Below are 18554 nucleotides of genomic sequence, written 5' to 3' on the forward strand. Positions count from 1 at the left end.
GTCCAGCAAAGGTACTTTTTTTGTAGACCAGGGTGGCCTTGAATTCACAGAGATCCGTCTGCCTCTGCCTCCCGAATTCTGGGATTAAAGGCATGCGCTAACACCACCCGAGATGATCTAGTTCTAAGAAGTGACTTTCTGCCTTGACAGTCAAGTGGGCCATGAAGTTGGTTTTTAAACTTTGTTTTCTCATGGGAGAGCTTTCGTGACGTCTGTGCCTTAGCTTTCTTTCATTGGGGTTTTTTAAGAGGTGGGATTTGAGAGTAACTGTGTTTTCTGTGGACAAAGGAAACCCTTCTCACTGGTTAAGTGCCCATGCTAGGATTTGGCATAGGACATCAGGGCAGCTGTGCTCTCTCTCACCTGCAAGGAGGTATCTGTGCAGCTGTGGGGGAGGCAGCATTTTCTGGCTTTTCCAGCATGTTCCAGATAATTACAGAATGCCAAGAGTCTGATTATCATCAGGATAATTTCATGCTCAATTATATTTAGATGAATTCAAGTAAGTGATTCTATTTTAATTGTAACTGATTCAGAGACAGTTAATTCTATATTCTTTAAAACTTTAGTTTTGCTCTGAAAGATGGTTTTTAAAATATTAAAATTAAGTCATGTCAGGCTTTATTTATTTTTGCTTTGACAGAGAGTTGGTGTAGGGAACAGTTTTGAATGTCAGAAAAAAATTGAGTTGTCAGAGAACCTTTCCCTTAATCTCTATTTAGAAGGAAATTGCAAACACCTAGGTAGAAGGACTCATTGTAAACAGGTGGCTAGTGCTTTGTGAAAGGAAGATGCACAGCCTAATGGGTGTTTAGATAACACAATGAAAGGCTGAGTTGATGAGCATTGTACACCACTCTGCAAACCTTCCTGTAAGCTGTTTTTTTTTAGAGGCTTTTGTGTCCTATTCATTTCATTTTATCCTTGCAAGTGGGATCCTGGCATTTGATCCTTCCCAGAGGCTCTGCTATTGGCAAAACACTGAAATGAACAGTCCTTACCCATGGGTTCTGCATCCATGGATTCCACCAGCTACAAATTGGGAATATCTGGGAGGTGGAGGATTGCATTCTAGGATATTCCCCAAAGCAAAACTTGAATTTACTGTTTGTTGAGTAACATGCCAAATCCATATGAGCAGAATAATATGTATACATGCATGTGGCCTCCTGCCTCTCATGCCAGTTTCTACAGTACCCATGAAACACTGTGGACTGTAGTTAGGCCCGCTGTGGCTATGCCTGTCCCTGTACTGAACATGTAGGCTCTTTTTCTTGTCATTATACCATAAACAATAGAGTTAAGTATTGTAAACAGTATAGAGATGATTTAAAGTATGGAGGAATGTAAGGTTACATGCAAGTTCTACACTGTTTTGCATAAAAGGCTTGAACATCCCACGGGGGTTATGGAGACATCCTCTAATATCCAGGGTGAGCTGAGTTCATGTTCACATACACAGACATGCCCCAGGCTGGCTCTTTCAGCCAACCATCTTCTGATTTGTAGCAGAAGATAAAGCTTTGTACTGAAGGATGGTCTTTGTAGCATGCACATCAGACAGATTTGAGAGGCTTTCTCCTTATAGTTAATCCTGACAAGTAGTGTTGCTAAAGTTCCTTGGGTGGGAGGTGGGGCTAAACAAAGTCTACCCTTTCTCCTGATGTCCCAGTGACAAAACAGGCTGCTGCTATTCTACCACAGTTCACTCTGGGGAACCAATGAGTTTATTAGTTTTATTTACTGAGCAGTGGGTGCAGGGTTCTGGGCAGGGGCATAGGTGGCCTTGAAGCAAACACACTGGGAATTTTGTACCCAGTGGGCACTGTTGAACTCATGGAGATTGTAGTAGGTTGCTTGGAAGATAATGTGGTACAACAGGTTGACTTTTAGTTTCCTGAAACTATATATATTCCCAAACGGAACTTCCTAGCAAAACAAAATTCTATCTAGCTCCTCAATTTAGCCAGTTTTGTCAGCCCTTCTCTCTGGTGTTACTTGAAACTCCCCCTTCCCTCTTCCCTGGAGCCTTCTCCACCCATGGCCTTCCCCAGACCACAACTTGCAACAAAGCCCTGCATTCTGGGGATCTTGTGCCTGACCCTCAAGTCTTTTCATGCTGCATCTCTACTAATTTTTAGTAGTACCCCGCTGACCCCCAAGTTCCTGTGTGAGCTGCCTTCCCTCCCTAGAGCTTAATTCCCCATACCCATCATCTACTCTGTGTGTGAACTAAACCTGTATTGTGTGTTTTGCCTTCATTTATATCTGTGTTTCTGCCCTCAGTTTGAATCTGTTTACTTTTTATTCCTTCAAAGACACGTGGTTTAATCCCTCCCCCCTTGTAGCTTGGAGTCAACAGGGCTACTTTCATGGTTTATTTGGCCTATTTGATTTTATAACTGGTATAGAAGGAAGACTGATTGTTCACATTTGTAAGGCTTCTAGAGGAGACAGTTTACAAAAAGTAAAAGTCCCATTCAGCTAAATGAACTAAAAATTAGAAAGAAAGAAAAAAAGCCAATAACTTGTAAATGTTTCACTTTCTCAAGCAACACCATGCAGCAGATCCTTTGACTGTTTCCTGTTTACTCTGAATGAACATCGGGGAAGACAGTGCATGAGGCTTTGGTTAGTCAGTCGCTGAGACATCTTCAGTCATACAAAAGTGGACCTTGAGAAAGGGGAGTCAACCTGTTTTGTGTGATGGGTGTTCTTCTCATACCTAAAATGTAAAGCTCTTGTTGGTTAAGCTTTCTGTGTCCAGAAAGTCCCCAATCAGCTCACCATAACTTTGCCTGGAGACAAAAGACCCAGCCTGGCTGGGGTTGGCCTGCTTCCCTCTCCAGCTGGTCTGTTTGCTGCTTTTCTCTGCAGTGTGGCTCCACAGTAGATAAGGGGTTTCTCCCCCTCAGATCACATCGTTCAATTAACATCCCCACTACCTTGTGCATTTGTCTTCATCCCACAACTTAAGAAATTTCCCCTAGGAATTCTCGCTCTGAAATATTTAAAATGTTGACTTCAAAGTCAGCGGAACTATGCCAAGCACGCTTCTGAAGATAAATGAGGAAGCTTTTGACAAAGGACAAAGTCAAGGCCCATTAACTCACACAGGATGCAGGGTGTCTCAGGGAGGCTGGGCTTGTGCTTTGCTATAGAGAGAAGAAAGCCTTACATTGAAGCAGAAACAAATGACTTTAACCTTATATAGGTGATTATTCTCATGGGACAGGGCTTCCTGGCTCTGTCAGACTCCAGGGTGGGTCTTCCTGGCCAACACCTGTCGATGCCAAGAGGGACATGGTGCCTCTGGCTCTAGGCCACTCTTGGACTGCATGTAGCTTGGGTTACAAAACAATGGTGAACATTTGGAGAGTCTGAGAGCAAAACGTGGAGATTTCGAGGGTGTGTCTGCACATCATGCATGCTGTTGAATGAGGGCCATGGCTTCCTCATACACTGACTCTGACACTTCGAGTATTGTTTCAAGAAAACCTTAGATCTTACCCATAAGACTAAAGTTTGTATGCTTACTGGGTATTAATGCCACTTTCATGTTCGCTGTCATGCAAATCAGAGATTGTGCTCCTGTCTGGCATCTCCAAGGTGTCAGACTTCAGTGAGTTTTATATCACAGAAATATTAAGTATGCATGGATTTTTTTTTTTTTTTATAGCCGTTGGCCTAGAGAGATGGCTCTGTTTCTAGGACCTGAATTTGGTCTTTAGAACTCATGTGAACAAAACAGGCATGTTGGTGCACACATGTAATCCTTGAGCTAAGAAGGCAGAGATGGGAAGATTCTCGGGGCTTACTAGCCAGCCTGGTCTAACCTACTGGGCAAGCTGTGGGCCAGAGAAGTTCTTATCTAAAGCAAACAGCAAAAAAAAGGATAGACAGTGCCCCATTGCAAGCGCGCGCGCGCGTGTGTGTGTGTGTGCATGTGTCTGTGTCTGTGTCTGTGTGTCTGTTTGTTTCTGTGTAGCCTTTGGCGGTAATCACACTTAGTTCAAAGCTGGAGATGCCTCCAACTGACCTCTGGACATGGGTGTCCTTAAATTTCCTAAAGGGTATACCTAAGGTTGTGGGCTCATACCCCACAAGTAGTGCAGGGCTTGCATGCAGCAGAGTGGCTCATCATATACCCCTCACCTCACTTCAGTGAACCTGAATGAACAGCTCAGGTAGAACGATACTGTGGGTGGACTAGAGACATTGGGAAAGTGTGGGAAGATGGTAGAACTGGGAGGAGTCTACAGGGCTCAGTGGTTGGCAGTGATGATGAAGGGCATCGAGGGCTTGAGGCAGAAGGTGTTTATGATCAGCAAGAAATTAAGCTTTTCATGGCTGAAGGGCTACTTGGAGAGTAAAGGTTGGAATAGTTATTCAACCAAGCCAGGTGGTGGTTTGTTTGGATATGTAGGCTTGGAGGTAGGGATTTGCTGAAGGGTTTGATTAGAAAGTAACAGAATAAAAGGTGATTTGCTCTGCTTTGTTTTCAGAGAGGTACATTATGCAGTGAGCCTGAGAAATGGGCTGCAATGAGGATCTTGGAGGTTCGTGTTGTTCGAACTGGGAGCAAGGCAGGTCTGAGAGAAGGGCAGGTCTGACATGGACATTTGTCAGGTCAGGTGCTACCCCAAGTTCTGCCCTGAGCAGGGGCCAGAGTCCTGACAAGCTATCAAGAGCTGTGTATCATTAGCATGAGTCTGTGAGGTAGGGGAGTTGAAACCCAGTTGGGATCTAGAAACTAGGACACCTGTTTCCCATAGTCATGGGATGATTCACAGAATGGGCCAGATTAGAAGTCAGCAATCTAAGCCTCCTGGGGAAGGATGTAGAGGCAGTGCCAGTAGGATCTCCAGAATGACCTCTGGGAACTGACTCCAGATTCTTGCAATGGAGATGCTCATCACCTTGAAGGCATACCTACCATATACTTGTTTCATCAGGCAGTTCCTGGTCAGTCGCACACAAGATGTTACCATGTGTACCCACAGAGCAGCAACCTGTGTCACAAAGGCAGTCAGTGTGAAAAACATCTCAAAGACTGGAATGGGTCAGGCTTAGTGATTAAGAGGATATGCAGGAGACTTCCTCTTGGTTCCCAGCCCTCGGATGAAAGGTATGGGACTGGAGAGAACTAGGAATAGAAGGATGGGGAAATCAGCATGAAGAGTCACTGGGGAGGTACCGAGTGTGAAACGCTGAAAGCTAAGAAGAAAATAGCAGCACGAAGAGGGTCGGGAACGTCAGGCTGTCTAGTCATCCATTCAGCAATAACTGCTGCACAGCTGTAATGCTTCTGCTACTCTCTGACATTGGAGAGTCCTACATGGAAATAATTATTATGACGAGGTTCTAGAACAGAATTCTGAGAATTGAGGCTGTAGGATGCCCAAGAGGAAAGAGGCACGAGCAAGGAAGCAGAAGGAACTCACAGAGGGAAGAAGAAATGTGGCTCGTGTGAAACAGTCCCAGGAGAGCATTTTCAAGGGGTTGTCGTAATAACAGCAATGCTGATTCAGCACCTTATCCACTGTAGAAAGATGCCATTCACCCACCCCTCCTTGATAGAGGGAATCTTCATGATCAGCAAACACATAACTGCACTGAGCCCCCAGCCCCCATGGAGCAGCTCCCTGAGGTTGCCGTAGGCAGACCTGCTCCTCTGAGTTCCTAGGAACTTGTAGGAGCTGTTGCCAGGATTTTGTTTTGTTTTCAAACCTTCTTGGTTTATTAGATATTTTCTTCCTTCTCATTCTCAAACCGATGGTCACAGATAACTACTCAGCAGATGCCAAGTGGCCTAACCTTTGAACACTCTCATGTCTCTCATTCTGGTCAATGCCTACAAGTGCCTTGGTCTGCTTCCTGTGTGTTTTCTGGCCCTCTCCTCTCCGCACATACGCATACTCTCCCCAGTTCCACACTGGTACTGGGTGCAGCAGCTGCTTCAATTTGTCCTGAGTTCTCTCATGTCCTTCTGTGGAGTCTCCCTGCTGTCCTACAGCATGGTGTTGTCCCTTCTCCTTGAGCTGCATCTTGAGTTCTGTTGTCTGTCTAATGGACTATGTCTAATGGACTATGAGCCTTTCCTTGTAAACTCCCCAAAGAAGCAGCATGGATTGTATTTTCTAGATTGAATGAGGCGTTAAGAAGAAAAAATCATTGACTACTCTTCCTGAAAATACACCATCATTGCCATTTCACACTCTGCTCTCAAGGTCCCTTTCCTTACGTTTTAAAGGAGCACAGCCCTATTTTTGTATGCTGCATTTGAACATTCCGATGTTAGCTTTTCTATAGTAGCTATTTTTTGGCCTTATGTTCCTTTAAACATATCTTTTTTAGAGACTGGAGAGGTGGCTCAGTGTCAGAACACTTGCTTCTCTTCTAGAGGACCTGGGTGCAGTTCCCAGCACCCACATGACTGATAATAACTATCTAAACCCCAGTCTCGGAGGATCATAAGCTAGCAAGTGTCCAACCTAATGACCAATGAGATGCACACTGTAACAGGACACAGACTGCACCCTGCACCCTGACACCTTTCTTTCCAGACGAAACCCTTCCCTGTCACACCACAGCTGCTATCCTGACTAGTAGGGACTCAGATCTTTGTTTTTCAGTAGTGCATCAAGTTAACAGTAACAATATTGCTGTCAGGTGAACAATAAACAATAACATTTCATTTTGGTGGGTTTACACACTTTGCATATGGTACCGTTAGTGTTACCTGCTTATGTCAGATTGCCAGGTTGTTTTCCCAATTTTTTTTTTTTTTTGTAGCAATTTATACTCCCTTCAATTATACTCCTTCTATAAACTAATACATTCTGTTGTTCAATCTTGTCATCTGTATTACTTTCTCATCCCTGTGACGAAAGTAACAAAAGCAACTTGACAAAGGATAGTTTTTTATTTTTATTGGCTTGCAGTTTGAGTACAGTGGGATAAAGGCAGGACAGCAAGGACATGAGGTGCCTGCTCACACTGGGTCTGTGGTCAGGAAGGAGCAGAGAGATGGGTGCTAGATGGGCGCTCCCTTACCTCTACACTTCTGTTCATCCAAGACCCACCCCATGTGTTGACACTTTTCTCAGCAAGAGCCTCTGCAGAACTTGCACATGTGCAGAGAGTATTCCAGACGCAGCCAAGATGACAGCACATTCCACCACCTTGTGTATTGTTTTTCTTGTTTTCCTCAGTCTCTTGGGTATAAAATAACTACTCGCTGCTTTAATGCGCATCTTCATGTGATAACAAAACGAGGCGCTGTGTGTTCTATTTGTATTAGATGTCCACACTTCCTCTGCTCTCCCCACACACCCATTTGTCTTTCTCTTTGTCCTGTCCTGCTCTTAGTATACTCTTGATAGCTTTTTAAAAACTTGTTTTACATCTATTTATTGTTGGTGTGTGTGTGTGTGTGTGTGTGTGTGTGTGTGTGTGTGTGTGTGTGTGTGATGCTGCACATATGTGAGTCAGAGGGCAGTGTAGGAATAGGTTCCCTCCTTCTATTATGTGGGTCCTAGGGATAAGAACTCAAGTCCTCAGCCTTGGCAATAAGCGTCTTTTTTTTGTTTGTTTGTTTGTTTGTTTTTTTAACCAGTTGAGCCATCTCTCGTCTCTCATCTATCTGTCTGTTGTAGGCTAGTAAGGGGGTGCATTTATCTGTCTGCCTTCTGATTTGTTCTGCCCTTATAGGAGCATGTAGCTTTCTCTCCCACCTTCACCTCACATCACTTCCCATCAACATGGAGGGAGGGAAGAAAGGAAAGCACACTTCTTCCTTCAAAGCCACACCTGGTGGTTGTTCATTAACATCTGCCCTTGGTAGAGCTGCAAGGGAGGCTGGGAAGTCGGTCTTCTACATGGGCATTGCCTGCTGGAACTTTTAGAGAGGTGGATCTGGAGACCACGGCTGAGTTGAAAATCTGGGAAGCATGTAGCCCTGAGAAGAGGCTTAAGAAGATGTGATTGTTGGTGACACACGCCTTTAATCACAGCACTTGGGAAGAAGAGGCAGGTGGATCTCTGTGAGTTCGAGAACAGCCAGGTCTACAAGAGTGAGTGCCCGGACAGCCAAAGCCACAGAGAAACCCTGTCTCGAAAAAAAGATGTGATTGCTTTCAAATTCATTATCTCTCAGACAACTGTTCTGTGATAAATGCCAGTGTCTGTCACAGCATTAAAACTTCACTTGAAGTATTGTTAGTTTGTCAGACCTTGCATTTATTTTTACTTCAGAAAAATGACTATCAAAGAAAATCTTTAAAAGGAATAGCATAATATCAAGATGAGTAAAACCTTGCCCAAAATTTGCAATGCATTTGTTTAGATGACCAGCCAGGAATGAAGTTATGCTCGGTACTTTTACAAATGTAGAAGACAGATTCTTAGTCATTTAGTTCTTAAATAGGCCTCTGTTGTTTGTTTTTATAAAATTCACATTCATTTTAAGCTAATATAAAGGTTAGATGATAAAAGTTTTAAGTTAATATGTGTGTGAGTTTTTGTGGGCTTAATATATCATTGTCATCGTCCCTGTTCCCACACATTATCTAATGGTGTGTAACCTCTGCTTTGCTCAGGTATGGCGTGAGTCCTGAGAACATTATCCTCTATGGACAGAGCATTGGGACTGTCCCCACTGTGGACCTGGCCTCGAGATATGAGTGTGCAGCGGTCATCCTCCATTCCCCACTGATGTCTGGTTTGCGTGTTGCTTTTCCAGATACCAGGAAAACATACTGTTTTGATGCTTTCCCCAGGTAAGTGTACAACTGGATGAGTGAGAAGTCAGTCAGTGCTCAGAGTCCACATCTGTGCAATTTCTAATATTGATTGAGCATCCTTCCATGTCAGGCCCACTGGGCACCACTGGGGATGTGAGGCAAATGTAGCATACTGAGACTGCAGTCTCCAGATGATGGATAAGGACCTTGAGTGTGCCAGGGCCCAGGACTAATTGATTAAGATGTAACATACAGCATGTCCTGAAGGAACTTCCAGTTCAGTGTTGATTTATTCAGAGGGACCTGTATTGCTCAATTACTGAAGAGCTACACACAAGAGGTCTAAAGAAGCAATTAGCCCTGGTCTAGACCCTGAAATAAAAACAAGCACATGTATGAAATTTCTTGTTTTTAGTCAGAGAATGTGGATGAGGGGGAAGTCACATGCTCAGGTAATCTTTGAGAGAAGAATAGAAAGATGTCCCTGGGGATAGTTGAGAAAATTACCTCCTATTCCCGATATTACACTTTGAGCCTGCCCCTGTAGACATGTCCTGCCTGGGAGAGGCATAAGACCTGTCCTGGCCAGCCTAGGGCTCCTCCTGCTATCTGACCCCTGCTGTTCTCTAGCTCCCCTTAAAGGAAGGGAGAACCACTGTAATTTGAAAGCTGTGAGGAAAGTGCTTTGTTTGCAAGTTCCTTCTTCACTGTTTGTTTTGTTTTTTTGTTATTTAAGTGATAATGTGAGAAGTATTTTTAGAGTACTTGCCCCTGAGCTTTTTCCCACAGTACATTGCAGAAGCTAGCCAGCTTGTATTACACTTTCCAGGAAAAGCATCAGCAGGAGTAATGCATGGGCTTCAGTTGACCTATTAATTGCCACCGTCCTGTTCTTGCTGGGGAAGAAAAAACAGCATTTGGCTGCATACGGCCACTGTCTCATTTCACAGGAAGAAACCTCTGTTAGCACCCTGGCTGACCCTCAATTCTGTACAGCTTGCACTGAAACCCTGCTTCCTGGGAATGGGACACTGTGCATTCCTGGTGGCATGACTTCGAATGCTAAGTAGGGTTGATGTGCCTTGCAAATGTGGCCTTATTTGTGCTGAATTGGTAATGAGAGGCCGTTTGTTTAGAGATGAGTATTTTGCATGTTTGTGGGAAGCAATTCTAGGAGTTACCCTGGCAACAAAATAACGAGATTAGCCTATACCTTAAAATGCAGCTATTGAAGCTAATTCCATTGTAACTAATTGCACTTTATTAATTAATGACAAACCAGCAACAGATGCTATTTGTCTGACTCACCAGGTGTTGTGACTGCCCCTCCAGTTAGCCTTCCCAGCGGTGTTAAAAAGTTGATTCTGTTACTGTACTCTTTATAGATCAGGCCAAGAGCAGTGACATCACTGGCTTCGTAAAGTTAGAGACAAAGAGGCCATGGCTTCTACTCAGCACCCTAAATTATTGATGGAATATATTTCAAGCCATTAATGGCTGTACTGGCTTTCAACATTAATTGGATTTGGCAAACCTTTTTTTTTTTTTTTTTTTTTAAATATAGTATCCTTTGCTACCAGATGGCAGAATGCTTTCTTTCTGAAAGGGAAGACACTTTCACAGTTCCTTCCAATGTTAAAAAGATAAAGAGGATAAGTCCTGTTCATACTTCAGTGTTGGTTATTTTCTACCTTTGCATAGAGGGTCAGACAATGGCTTTCAACTTCAGATGCCTGCTGCAGACAGCAGGAGGTTCCCAGAAACAGCAGCATGGGGCATAGTCTCAGGTCTCTCCTAACAGATGAATAACTATCTTCTTTAACTGAGTGTAGTTGAAGGCTTATAAAGGAAGGCACTTTAAGATGAAATTCAGGGGAGGCGTAGGTTTCTGGTGAGATTCCTGCTCTGCAAAACTGCACATGGCCACAGAGGCTCTGATTTTCTCAGATCCTATGGCTGCTGGGATTTTTCAGTCTTTCTGGGGTGCCTTCAAGCAGTTGACAGCTTCACGGGTTGTTCATAAAGACTGTGGCAGTCAACTTGTAGACCTTTGGAATGTACAACTGATGTTAGCTCTCTTTATTATCTCCTTGGCCTAGTGCCTGTACTTTTTAATCTCTCTGAGCTTCAGTTCCCTCCCTGATCAAACACAAGGCAATTCCTCATGGGTCCTGTTTCACAAGGATTAAATGAGATTTCATGTGGACTGCATAAAGTGTTCAGCTGTGATGAATGTTAGCTGTTACTTTATCAGAAAGACTCCCACAAATAGACCCATTTGTGTCTTTTTACAAGCCTGACTAGGATCAACTATAAAAAGGAGTCACCAGTAAAGCAGGTCTTGGGCAAAAGGACAGATGGAAAGATATATTTACTCATGGCTTAATGGACCATCTCCCCATCAGAGCAGTCACCCAGGCACCCAGCCTGACAAATGCCTTAGGTCCTTTCAGCTCCTCCTGGGATGTCTTCAGAGCCTAAAGTTCGGTCTTTTGAAGGTCCTTGAAAATTCATCCTGTAAGAGTGGATTTGGTCTTTTATAAGCAGAAGGTAGTTGGAGTATAATCTAAACATCACATTACGCTTGTGAACTAAGTAGTGCTTTTCTTTTTATCAAAGAGTTAGGCCTCGGCTTTTATGAAATGGGGCTTCTTCAAAAAATATTTTCAGATTATTTTATATGTATAAGTTTTACTTTCATGTATGTGTACCACATGTGTGCCTAGTACCCAAAGAAACCAGAAGAGAATGTCAGATCCCCTGGAATTGGAGTTATGGATAGTTATGAGCCAACACGTGTATTCTGGAAATTGAACCTGGGTCCTCTATAAGAGCAACAAGTGCTCTAAGCCACTGATCCATCTCTCCAGCCCAGATTTGCTTCCTTGTTTGTTTGGGGTTTTTTGTTTTGTTTTTCACATGGTTTCTCTGTGTAGCTTTGGAGCCTGTCCTGTAATTCACTCTATAGTCTAGGTTGGCTTCAAACTCACAGAGATCCATTGGCCTCTGCCTCCTGAGTACTGGGATTAAAGTTATACCCAACCTGAATTTGCTTCTGAGAATTGGAGGAGCACCCAGTCCCACTTTGCAAAGACATTCAGTCAGATATCTCAAGTGCTGGCCTATTTACATTTTAAAGTCTTCTCAAAACATGAATATCTAAAAAAAAAAAAAAAAATTAGGTACTGGTTTGCTAGTCTGATGTTTTTAATTAAAAAAAAGTAGTTAAGTGCTACATAGTATTCTTGACAGGCTGTTGGAATAGGAAGGAGTCATTTGTGGAAAAAACAAATGGGATCCAAATAAAAGTGGGAGGTGTTACTTAATATGTGTGTACCAAAGTTGATTTCCTGGTTTTGACAAATAAAGCACGGTAATGGCTGCTGTTAGCCCAATAGGAAATGAGTTAGAAATTATGGGAACCTGTAATATCTTCCTGTGCTACAAATCTTAAGTGATTTCAAATTTTAAAGATATGTTAAGAGAAAAAAGATATTACTAGAAAACAATGGAAAAGAAAGCTGAGCCATTATAGTGTGTTGGTGTGAGTTCATCACTTCTACCTGGACACTCCTGTTAGTCGTGAGGGCACCACCAAGCTCTGTTCTGTCCAGCCTTGGTGTTGACCCACTTAACAGGGCAGCACTTCTGTGAGCATGACTAAAGGAGTCCTTGTCTCCCCTTCCCATTTCTGTCTTGCAGCATTGACAAGATATCGAAAGTCACCTCTCCTGTATTGGTCATTCACGGTACTGAGGACGAGGTCATCGATTTCTCCCATGGCCTGGCAATGTATGAGCGCTGTCCCCGTGCTGTGGAGCCGCTGTGGGTTGAGGGGGCTGGGCACAATGACATAGAGCTCTATGCACAGTACCTAGAACGACTAAAACAATTCATATCTCACGAGCTTCCCAACTCTTGAAGATGGCGGCCAGCCTTACCTCATTACTGTGAAGCGAGGATCCTTGTTTGCACACACTTTGACTGGATTAACAGTGATGCCCAATAACCACAGAGAGGGGCCCAGTCCTTGGGATGTTCTCCTTAAAGAGCTAACAAAGTCTGTCTTTTGTACTTAATCTCCACCTTCCATTAGGCTGAGCAGCTGGAATCTCAGCTGTATGACCTTGCAGGAGTGGGAATGAGAGCTGACCATGGGGACTGTTTCCCAGCGTCATAGACTAAAGCGTGATCAAGTCTGTCTCCCTTGCTGTCACCTCTGATTCCCCAACTGGTGCAGGATCACCCTCTCACCCATGTGCCAGTGTTTGATCTGCAGCACTCTCAGCTCTGGTGCCATGGGTGAGATCCATTTGTGAAGCTATGTTAGTGTAACTGGAAAACTGTTGTGAGAAATCCTCCATAAACTTGTGTTAACATGCCAGTCTTTCCCACACACATGAAATAAAGAGTAGTTTACTGGAACTATCACCAACAGCTTCATCAACTGTAATCATATAAATACAACTGGAATATTCTTAAACAACAGGAAACTGGGGTTTTTTTAAGTGTAAATTTATTACTAGCCAAGAGTTTTAATATTTTGATTGTCTGGTTGGTCTAATAAAGCCTGGCCGACTTTCCTTCTGTAAAGTCCTCCTTGTCGGCTTTTTTAAAGTCCTGTACATATTTGCAATGACATTGTGCATAGATTCTTAATGGGTAGTTTTCTTTTGTCAGGCTACAACAATGAACTGCAGATTCCTTGTTTGTATTGTAAATGATTGAATACATTTTGTTAATATGTTTTTATTCCTATGTTTTGCTATTAAAATTTTTATAACATTTCCAAGACAAAAATTTCAAGTTTCTGCTTTGAAGACTTTAGGTAATTAAAATTACCCTAAGCTGATTTCTTAGTTTAGGAGTTATTTGGGTTTTGACACTGGAGTTGTGCCAGGTGAACATCAGAAATGAGATGCTTAAAATTGCTACACTACTTGTATTGGTTGGGGGATTGGGTTTGGGGTTGTTTGGTCTTATTTTAGTTTTTTTTTTTTTTTTTTCAAATTTAAAAGCCTTAAATGTACTGTAAGCCTCAGATCGTTGTACAACTGGATTGCGTTGGTTGCCAGTTTGTGTGCTGTTGCCTGAATGCGGCACGGTGGTTGGTAATGGAATAAAGGACGCATGGATCAGAACACGTGGGCTTCTGTGCCTCTTCCTTCATCTCGCCATCAAAGGAAATTGTAAGATCGCACCATTCATCCTTGGGGCATTGCTGTTGGTAAAAGGCTTGAGATACTTCCATAAGAAGCAGAAACACAAAGCAGCAGTAGAGACAGAAGGTCCCTAAGTGGGACGTGCAGTGGATGCTTGCTATAAATGCACAAAACTGAGAGTAGTCTCCTCGACACACAGCTGGCAAAGGACAAAGTACCCGTTTCTCTGGGAAGGGTGAGTTGGGATGCCAGAGGGTCTTTTCAGCCTTTTGAGCACCAGAGGAAGGATGCCAGCTTTCAGCTCTTAGAGCAGCCCTCCCTGGTCATGCTTTAAGAGGACATGCTGGCTGCCTGACACACAGCACATGCTTTAGTTCCAGCCTTTGGGGAAGGGGAAGGATATGGTGTGTGCATGCATGAGAGGGCTGTGTTCTGGTCTTAAATCCTTGGAGGGAGCCTTGGGAAGAGGGGCAAAGGGCTGTTCCCCTGTGAGTGCGTTAACAAAGCTTCCAGGGTATGCTTGCCCAGAAGTCCAGAGCACCAGGTGGGGAGAAACACCTCAGTGGCCTGTTGGAGAGAAGCTAACCTAGAGTTCTAAACACCTAATTTCTCATCCTGGTTCTGGGGAGTGCTTGGATACTCTTACCTCCCTGTTTTTACCTACTAAACAACTGAGTGAAAGTACTAAATCCATTAGCTAAATCTCCTCATTTGTTACTAACAAATAGGAAACAACTCAGTGGGCAGATAAAGAATGAGAGACCTGTCCTTTTCTTCACTGCTTTTTCATATTCATTTAGAGCAACTCATGTTTCCCCAGAGCCAAGGGGGCGTGATGTTGGAGCAGCATCATTTTGAGCATGCCTTGTGAAGTAATGGAATCCAGAGGGGGTCTTGGGCCCCTGAGACTTGGCCACACTGACTGTAGGCTCCCTCCTGAGCTGTGCCACCCCTAATCTGATGGATGCCAACTAGATGTTCTCTGGATACAGAAGCTTCTCTCTGGGAGACTTAAGTTGCTTTTCTCTCTAGTTAACAAAAGAAATCAAGAGTCTATGTAAAACACACCTTTGCAGACTGGAGAATGAGCGGGTTATTTCTAATGTATGAATTTGTGCTTAACTTAAATATTAAAAGATGGGCATAGAAATCACCTCCAGGGTAAGATTCTGTAACCACATTCACTTTCATTCTGATAACTATTATCCCTGAAATCAAGAAGTCAGCTTCTTTTCTATTGCTGTGAAGACACAGAATGACCCAAGGACTTATTGGGAGCTGACTTACAGTTTATTGGGGGTTGGCTTACAGTTTCAGAGGGTTATGGCCCATGACCATCATAGTGGGGAGCAGGCCAGCATGGTACTGTAGGTGTGGCTGAGAGTTTATATCTGATCAACAAGTAGGAAGCAAAGAGGGAGTTAACTGAGCCTGGTGTGCGCTTTTAAAACCTCAAATCCCACCCCAGTGACTGCTCCTCCAAGGCTGTCCTAATCCGTTCAGATTCTACCAACCTGGGCCCAAATATTCATACACTCAAAACAGCTGAGCCTATGGGTACAATTCTCATCCAAATCATCAGTCAGTGATAAAGATTTGGGTGGTTGGGGTTTTTGTCATAGAAAACCCCTCAAATCCTAATGTAAAGCATTGCTTTGCCACATTCTTTGTAACTTGGAGAAGGAGGTCATTATTGTCTCAGAAAAAGTATCCCTCAAAATAAAACCATGCATACCAATTTAAATTGTGAGAAAGGGCAAGATACTCCTTTGGGGTATCCTGGAGTTAGCAGGGGAATGAGGGGTCCACAAACTTCTGAGCCATCAGGAAAGAAGCCACAGATGTGTGCTGTGTCTGAGAACAGAGCTTCAGTTCAAGTTGAAAGCCATGCATGGCTTCCCTCTCATGTTCTCCTTGGTCTCGGCTACTAGGGAGTCTGCTCCTGAGGACTGAGTCTCAGAGACAGACCTGGGAAGCAAAGCCTCACAGCAGAGATACTCAATGGAGATACAACTTCCAGAAGAAAACAAGCTGATAACACTGGAAGAACTGGTAAAAGTGTTAAACTCCAAAATTATTGGAAGCTCAGGCAATCATACAGATAAAGTCTTTGATATTGTTAAGAGGAACAGTGAATTCCATTATCTGTAGACTATTCATACACAAAGGCCAGAGTAGCACTCACATGCAGTCTGTCAAGGTAACACAGCATGTTCAAGCTGGCCTTATTCTGATTACACAAACCAAATTCAAATACATGTTAATAAGTAAGGCATAATCTCAATAGTTAAGACAACTCCAACAGGAATGATTTTGTTTTGTTTCAATGCTGGGAGATCCAGCACAGTGCTCTACCACTGACCTACATCTAGCCTAGGAATAATGACCTGATGGACACTTCTGACTTGACATTCTAGTAAAACAGGGATGGAAGGAAGATTCCTTCTTTTGATAGAGTCTCACCCTGCAGCCCAGGCCAGCCTTGTATAATCAATTCCTGAGTCTCACCTGGGATTACAGGTGTGTGCCAGCATTCCTGCTAAGGTGGTTTTAATTATTTGAAAAACAAACAAAAAAACAACTTAGGTCATGGGTTAACATATATTGGTTATATTCAAGTTGTTTGCTCTGTAGTAGAGAATGAAGGTTGCCATCAACAATACAGTTTGCCAAGAATTCTAACCATGTGTTAAGCCAGGGAAGGGAGAGAGATTCTCAAGAGGCAATTGCATAAAGATGTAAGATTCATAAGGGTGATGACTGAGCTAGGGTTTCTGTTACTGTGGTAAAACTCCTTGGACAAAAGTGAGAGAGAGGGGTTTATTTATCTTGGGTCACAGTCCACTGAGGAGAACCAAGGCAGGAACGTGGGAGTGCTGCTTCCTGGCTTGCTCTTCTGCTCACCCTGCTTTCTTATGGAACCCAGGATCGATTGTCAGTCCAGGGATGGCCCCACCCACATTGTGATAGTCAAGACAGTGCCCCTCAGCTTGTCTACAGGCCAAGCTTGACACAAGCTTTTTATTTTTCCAGTTAAGAGTCATTCTTGTCTGCATTTGCGTCAGGTTGACGAAAACCAACCAGCATAGGAGCTGAATAAAAATGGACAAAAAAATCGGTTGCCACCAAATTTATTAATAACGATGATTTAGAAAATATGTATGAGATTCAGTCTTAAGAAAGCAAGCCACCACCACCCCATACACACACACAAACAAAAACTCTGAAGTGATAGTAGTATCAGCCATAGTCAAGAAAGGATCGGATGAAATTCTTCGAGTAGAAATGCCTGGAGAGAACTGGAAGCGTGCATCCCCTTTAAATACGGTACGGAGTCTGGGTTTAGAACATAGCAAACAAGAAACACTTAAAACTACACACGGTATTCATTCATCTGCCTGAGCCCTTGCTGCACTGCTGCCTGATCATTGCTCTGTTGCTCAACGATTTCCCATCTGCCTGGCTCCAGCCTGTTTACACCTGGCCCTATCTGGTATTGTCTGAATGTATGTGGAGTGGTCCCCAGTTTGCTGCCCTACATAGACAGTCAACTGTCTGAATCTACCCTATCCAGCTAGTTGACCTAGGACTTCCCAAGATGAGCCTGGTCCAAGCAGGACCTGGCTGTTTGTAGTCTAGATGCTACTTAAGACCTACTGACTTTGAGCCTTAGACGCACCTAATTTTTGTCTTTTCTATAAACAAAACAAAAACATATTTTTTTATGGACTGTACAGATGTCTCAATGGTTAAGAGCTCTTGCTGTTCTTCCAGAAGACCCAGGTTTGATTCCCAACACCCCATGTGACAGCTCACTACTGTCTGCAACTCTGGTCCCAGAAGTTATGGGCATCAGACATATACATAGTGTACAGACATACTTGCAGGCAAAATATCCATACACATAAAATTATACTAAAAGTTAAATCAACTTCCAAAATATTTATATCCATATTCCTAATATTGAATTAAGAAATAAACATTGCCAGGACCTTAAAAACCATTTTGTCAATCGTCACTTTCTCCTAGTCACATTCTCTTCCTTCCCATGTTCCAGAGTAAACACCATCCTGAATACCTGCTTTCACCTGTTAACATTTCTGTGTGGCCAGAACATGGGCAGCATGTGGGAGATCATATGACAAATTCAAGAGATGAGTGAAAGGAAGCAGTTCTAACATGCCATTCTGCAACTAGGGCGTCAGTGTAGAGAATTGGACAAGGCAGTGGTTTTTGAAGTCTCCTGGTTGGAAGAAATTCCTGTCCTCCTAGGCTGGAACGTGCCCTCTCCCAAAATACCCCATCTCATTGGTTAGTACCCAAAGTCTTGCTTAATGAATAATTTGGAACTTGAGCCTGCTCCCATTTTCTCAGTCACATTGCAGACAACATATAATCTCAGCTCTCAGAGTTCTGAGACAAGCTGCCTTTAAAATGTTTTTGATTTTAGTTTGCAAGTATATTTTAACAATGTTGGTGTCTATAGTCATCAGGGGGAAATGTTCTATAGTGTGTGTGTGTGTGTGTGTGTGTGTGTGTGTTTGCCTATATCCTTATCTGGCTTTGGTATCAAGGTAATACTGGCTTCCTAGCACATGTTTCTGAGTGTTTTTCCACTACTTTTTTATGGATCTATTGGAGTATTGGT

At 43.2% G+C, this 18554-nt stretch overlaps 1 protein-coding gene across 1 annotated transcript in view; it reads left to right on the forward strand.

The window, feature by feature from the left end:
- Abhd17c (abhydrolase domain containing 17C, depalmitoylase) overlaps positions 1-13887 on the forward strand; it is a 39000-nt gene extending 25113 nt beyond the window's left edge. The window contains exons 2-3 of the mRNA XM_027407567.2: positions 8601-8780; positions 12447-13887. Coding sequence (XP_027263368.1) covers positions 8601-8780; positions 12447-12666 — 400 coding nt within the window. The 3' untranslated portion in view covers positions 12667-13887. The remainder of the gene's footprint in view (positions 1-8600; positions 8781-12446) is intronic.
- Positions 13888-18554: the final 4667 nt, after the last annotated feature.

Source organism: Cricetulus griseus, chromosome 3 (assembly GCF_003668045.3).
Source record: "Cricetulus griseus strain 17A/GY chromosome 3, alternate assembly CriGri-PICRH-1.0, whole genome shotgun sequence".
NCBI lineage: Eukaryota > Metazoa > Chordata > Mammalia > Rodentia > Cricetidae > Cricetulus > Cricetulus griseus.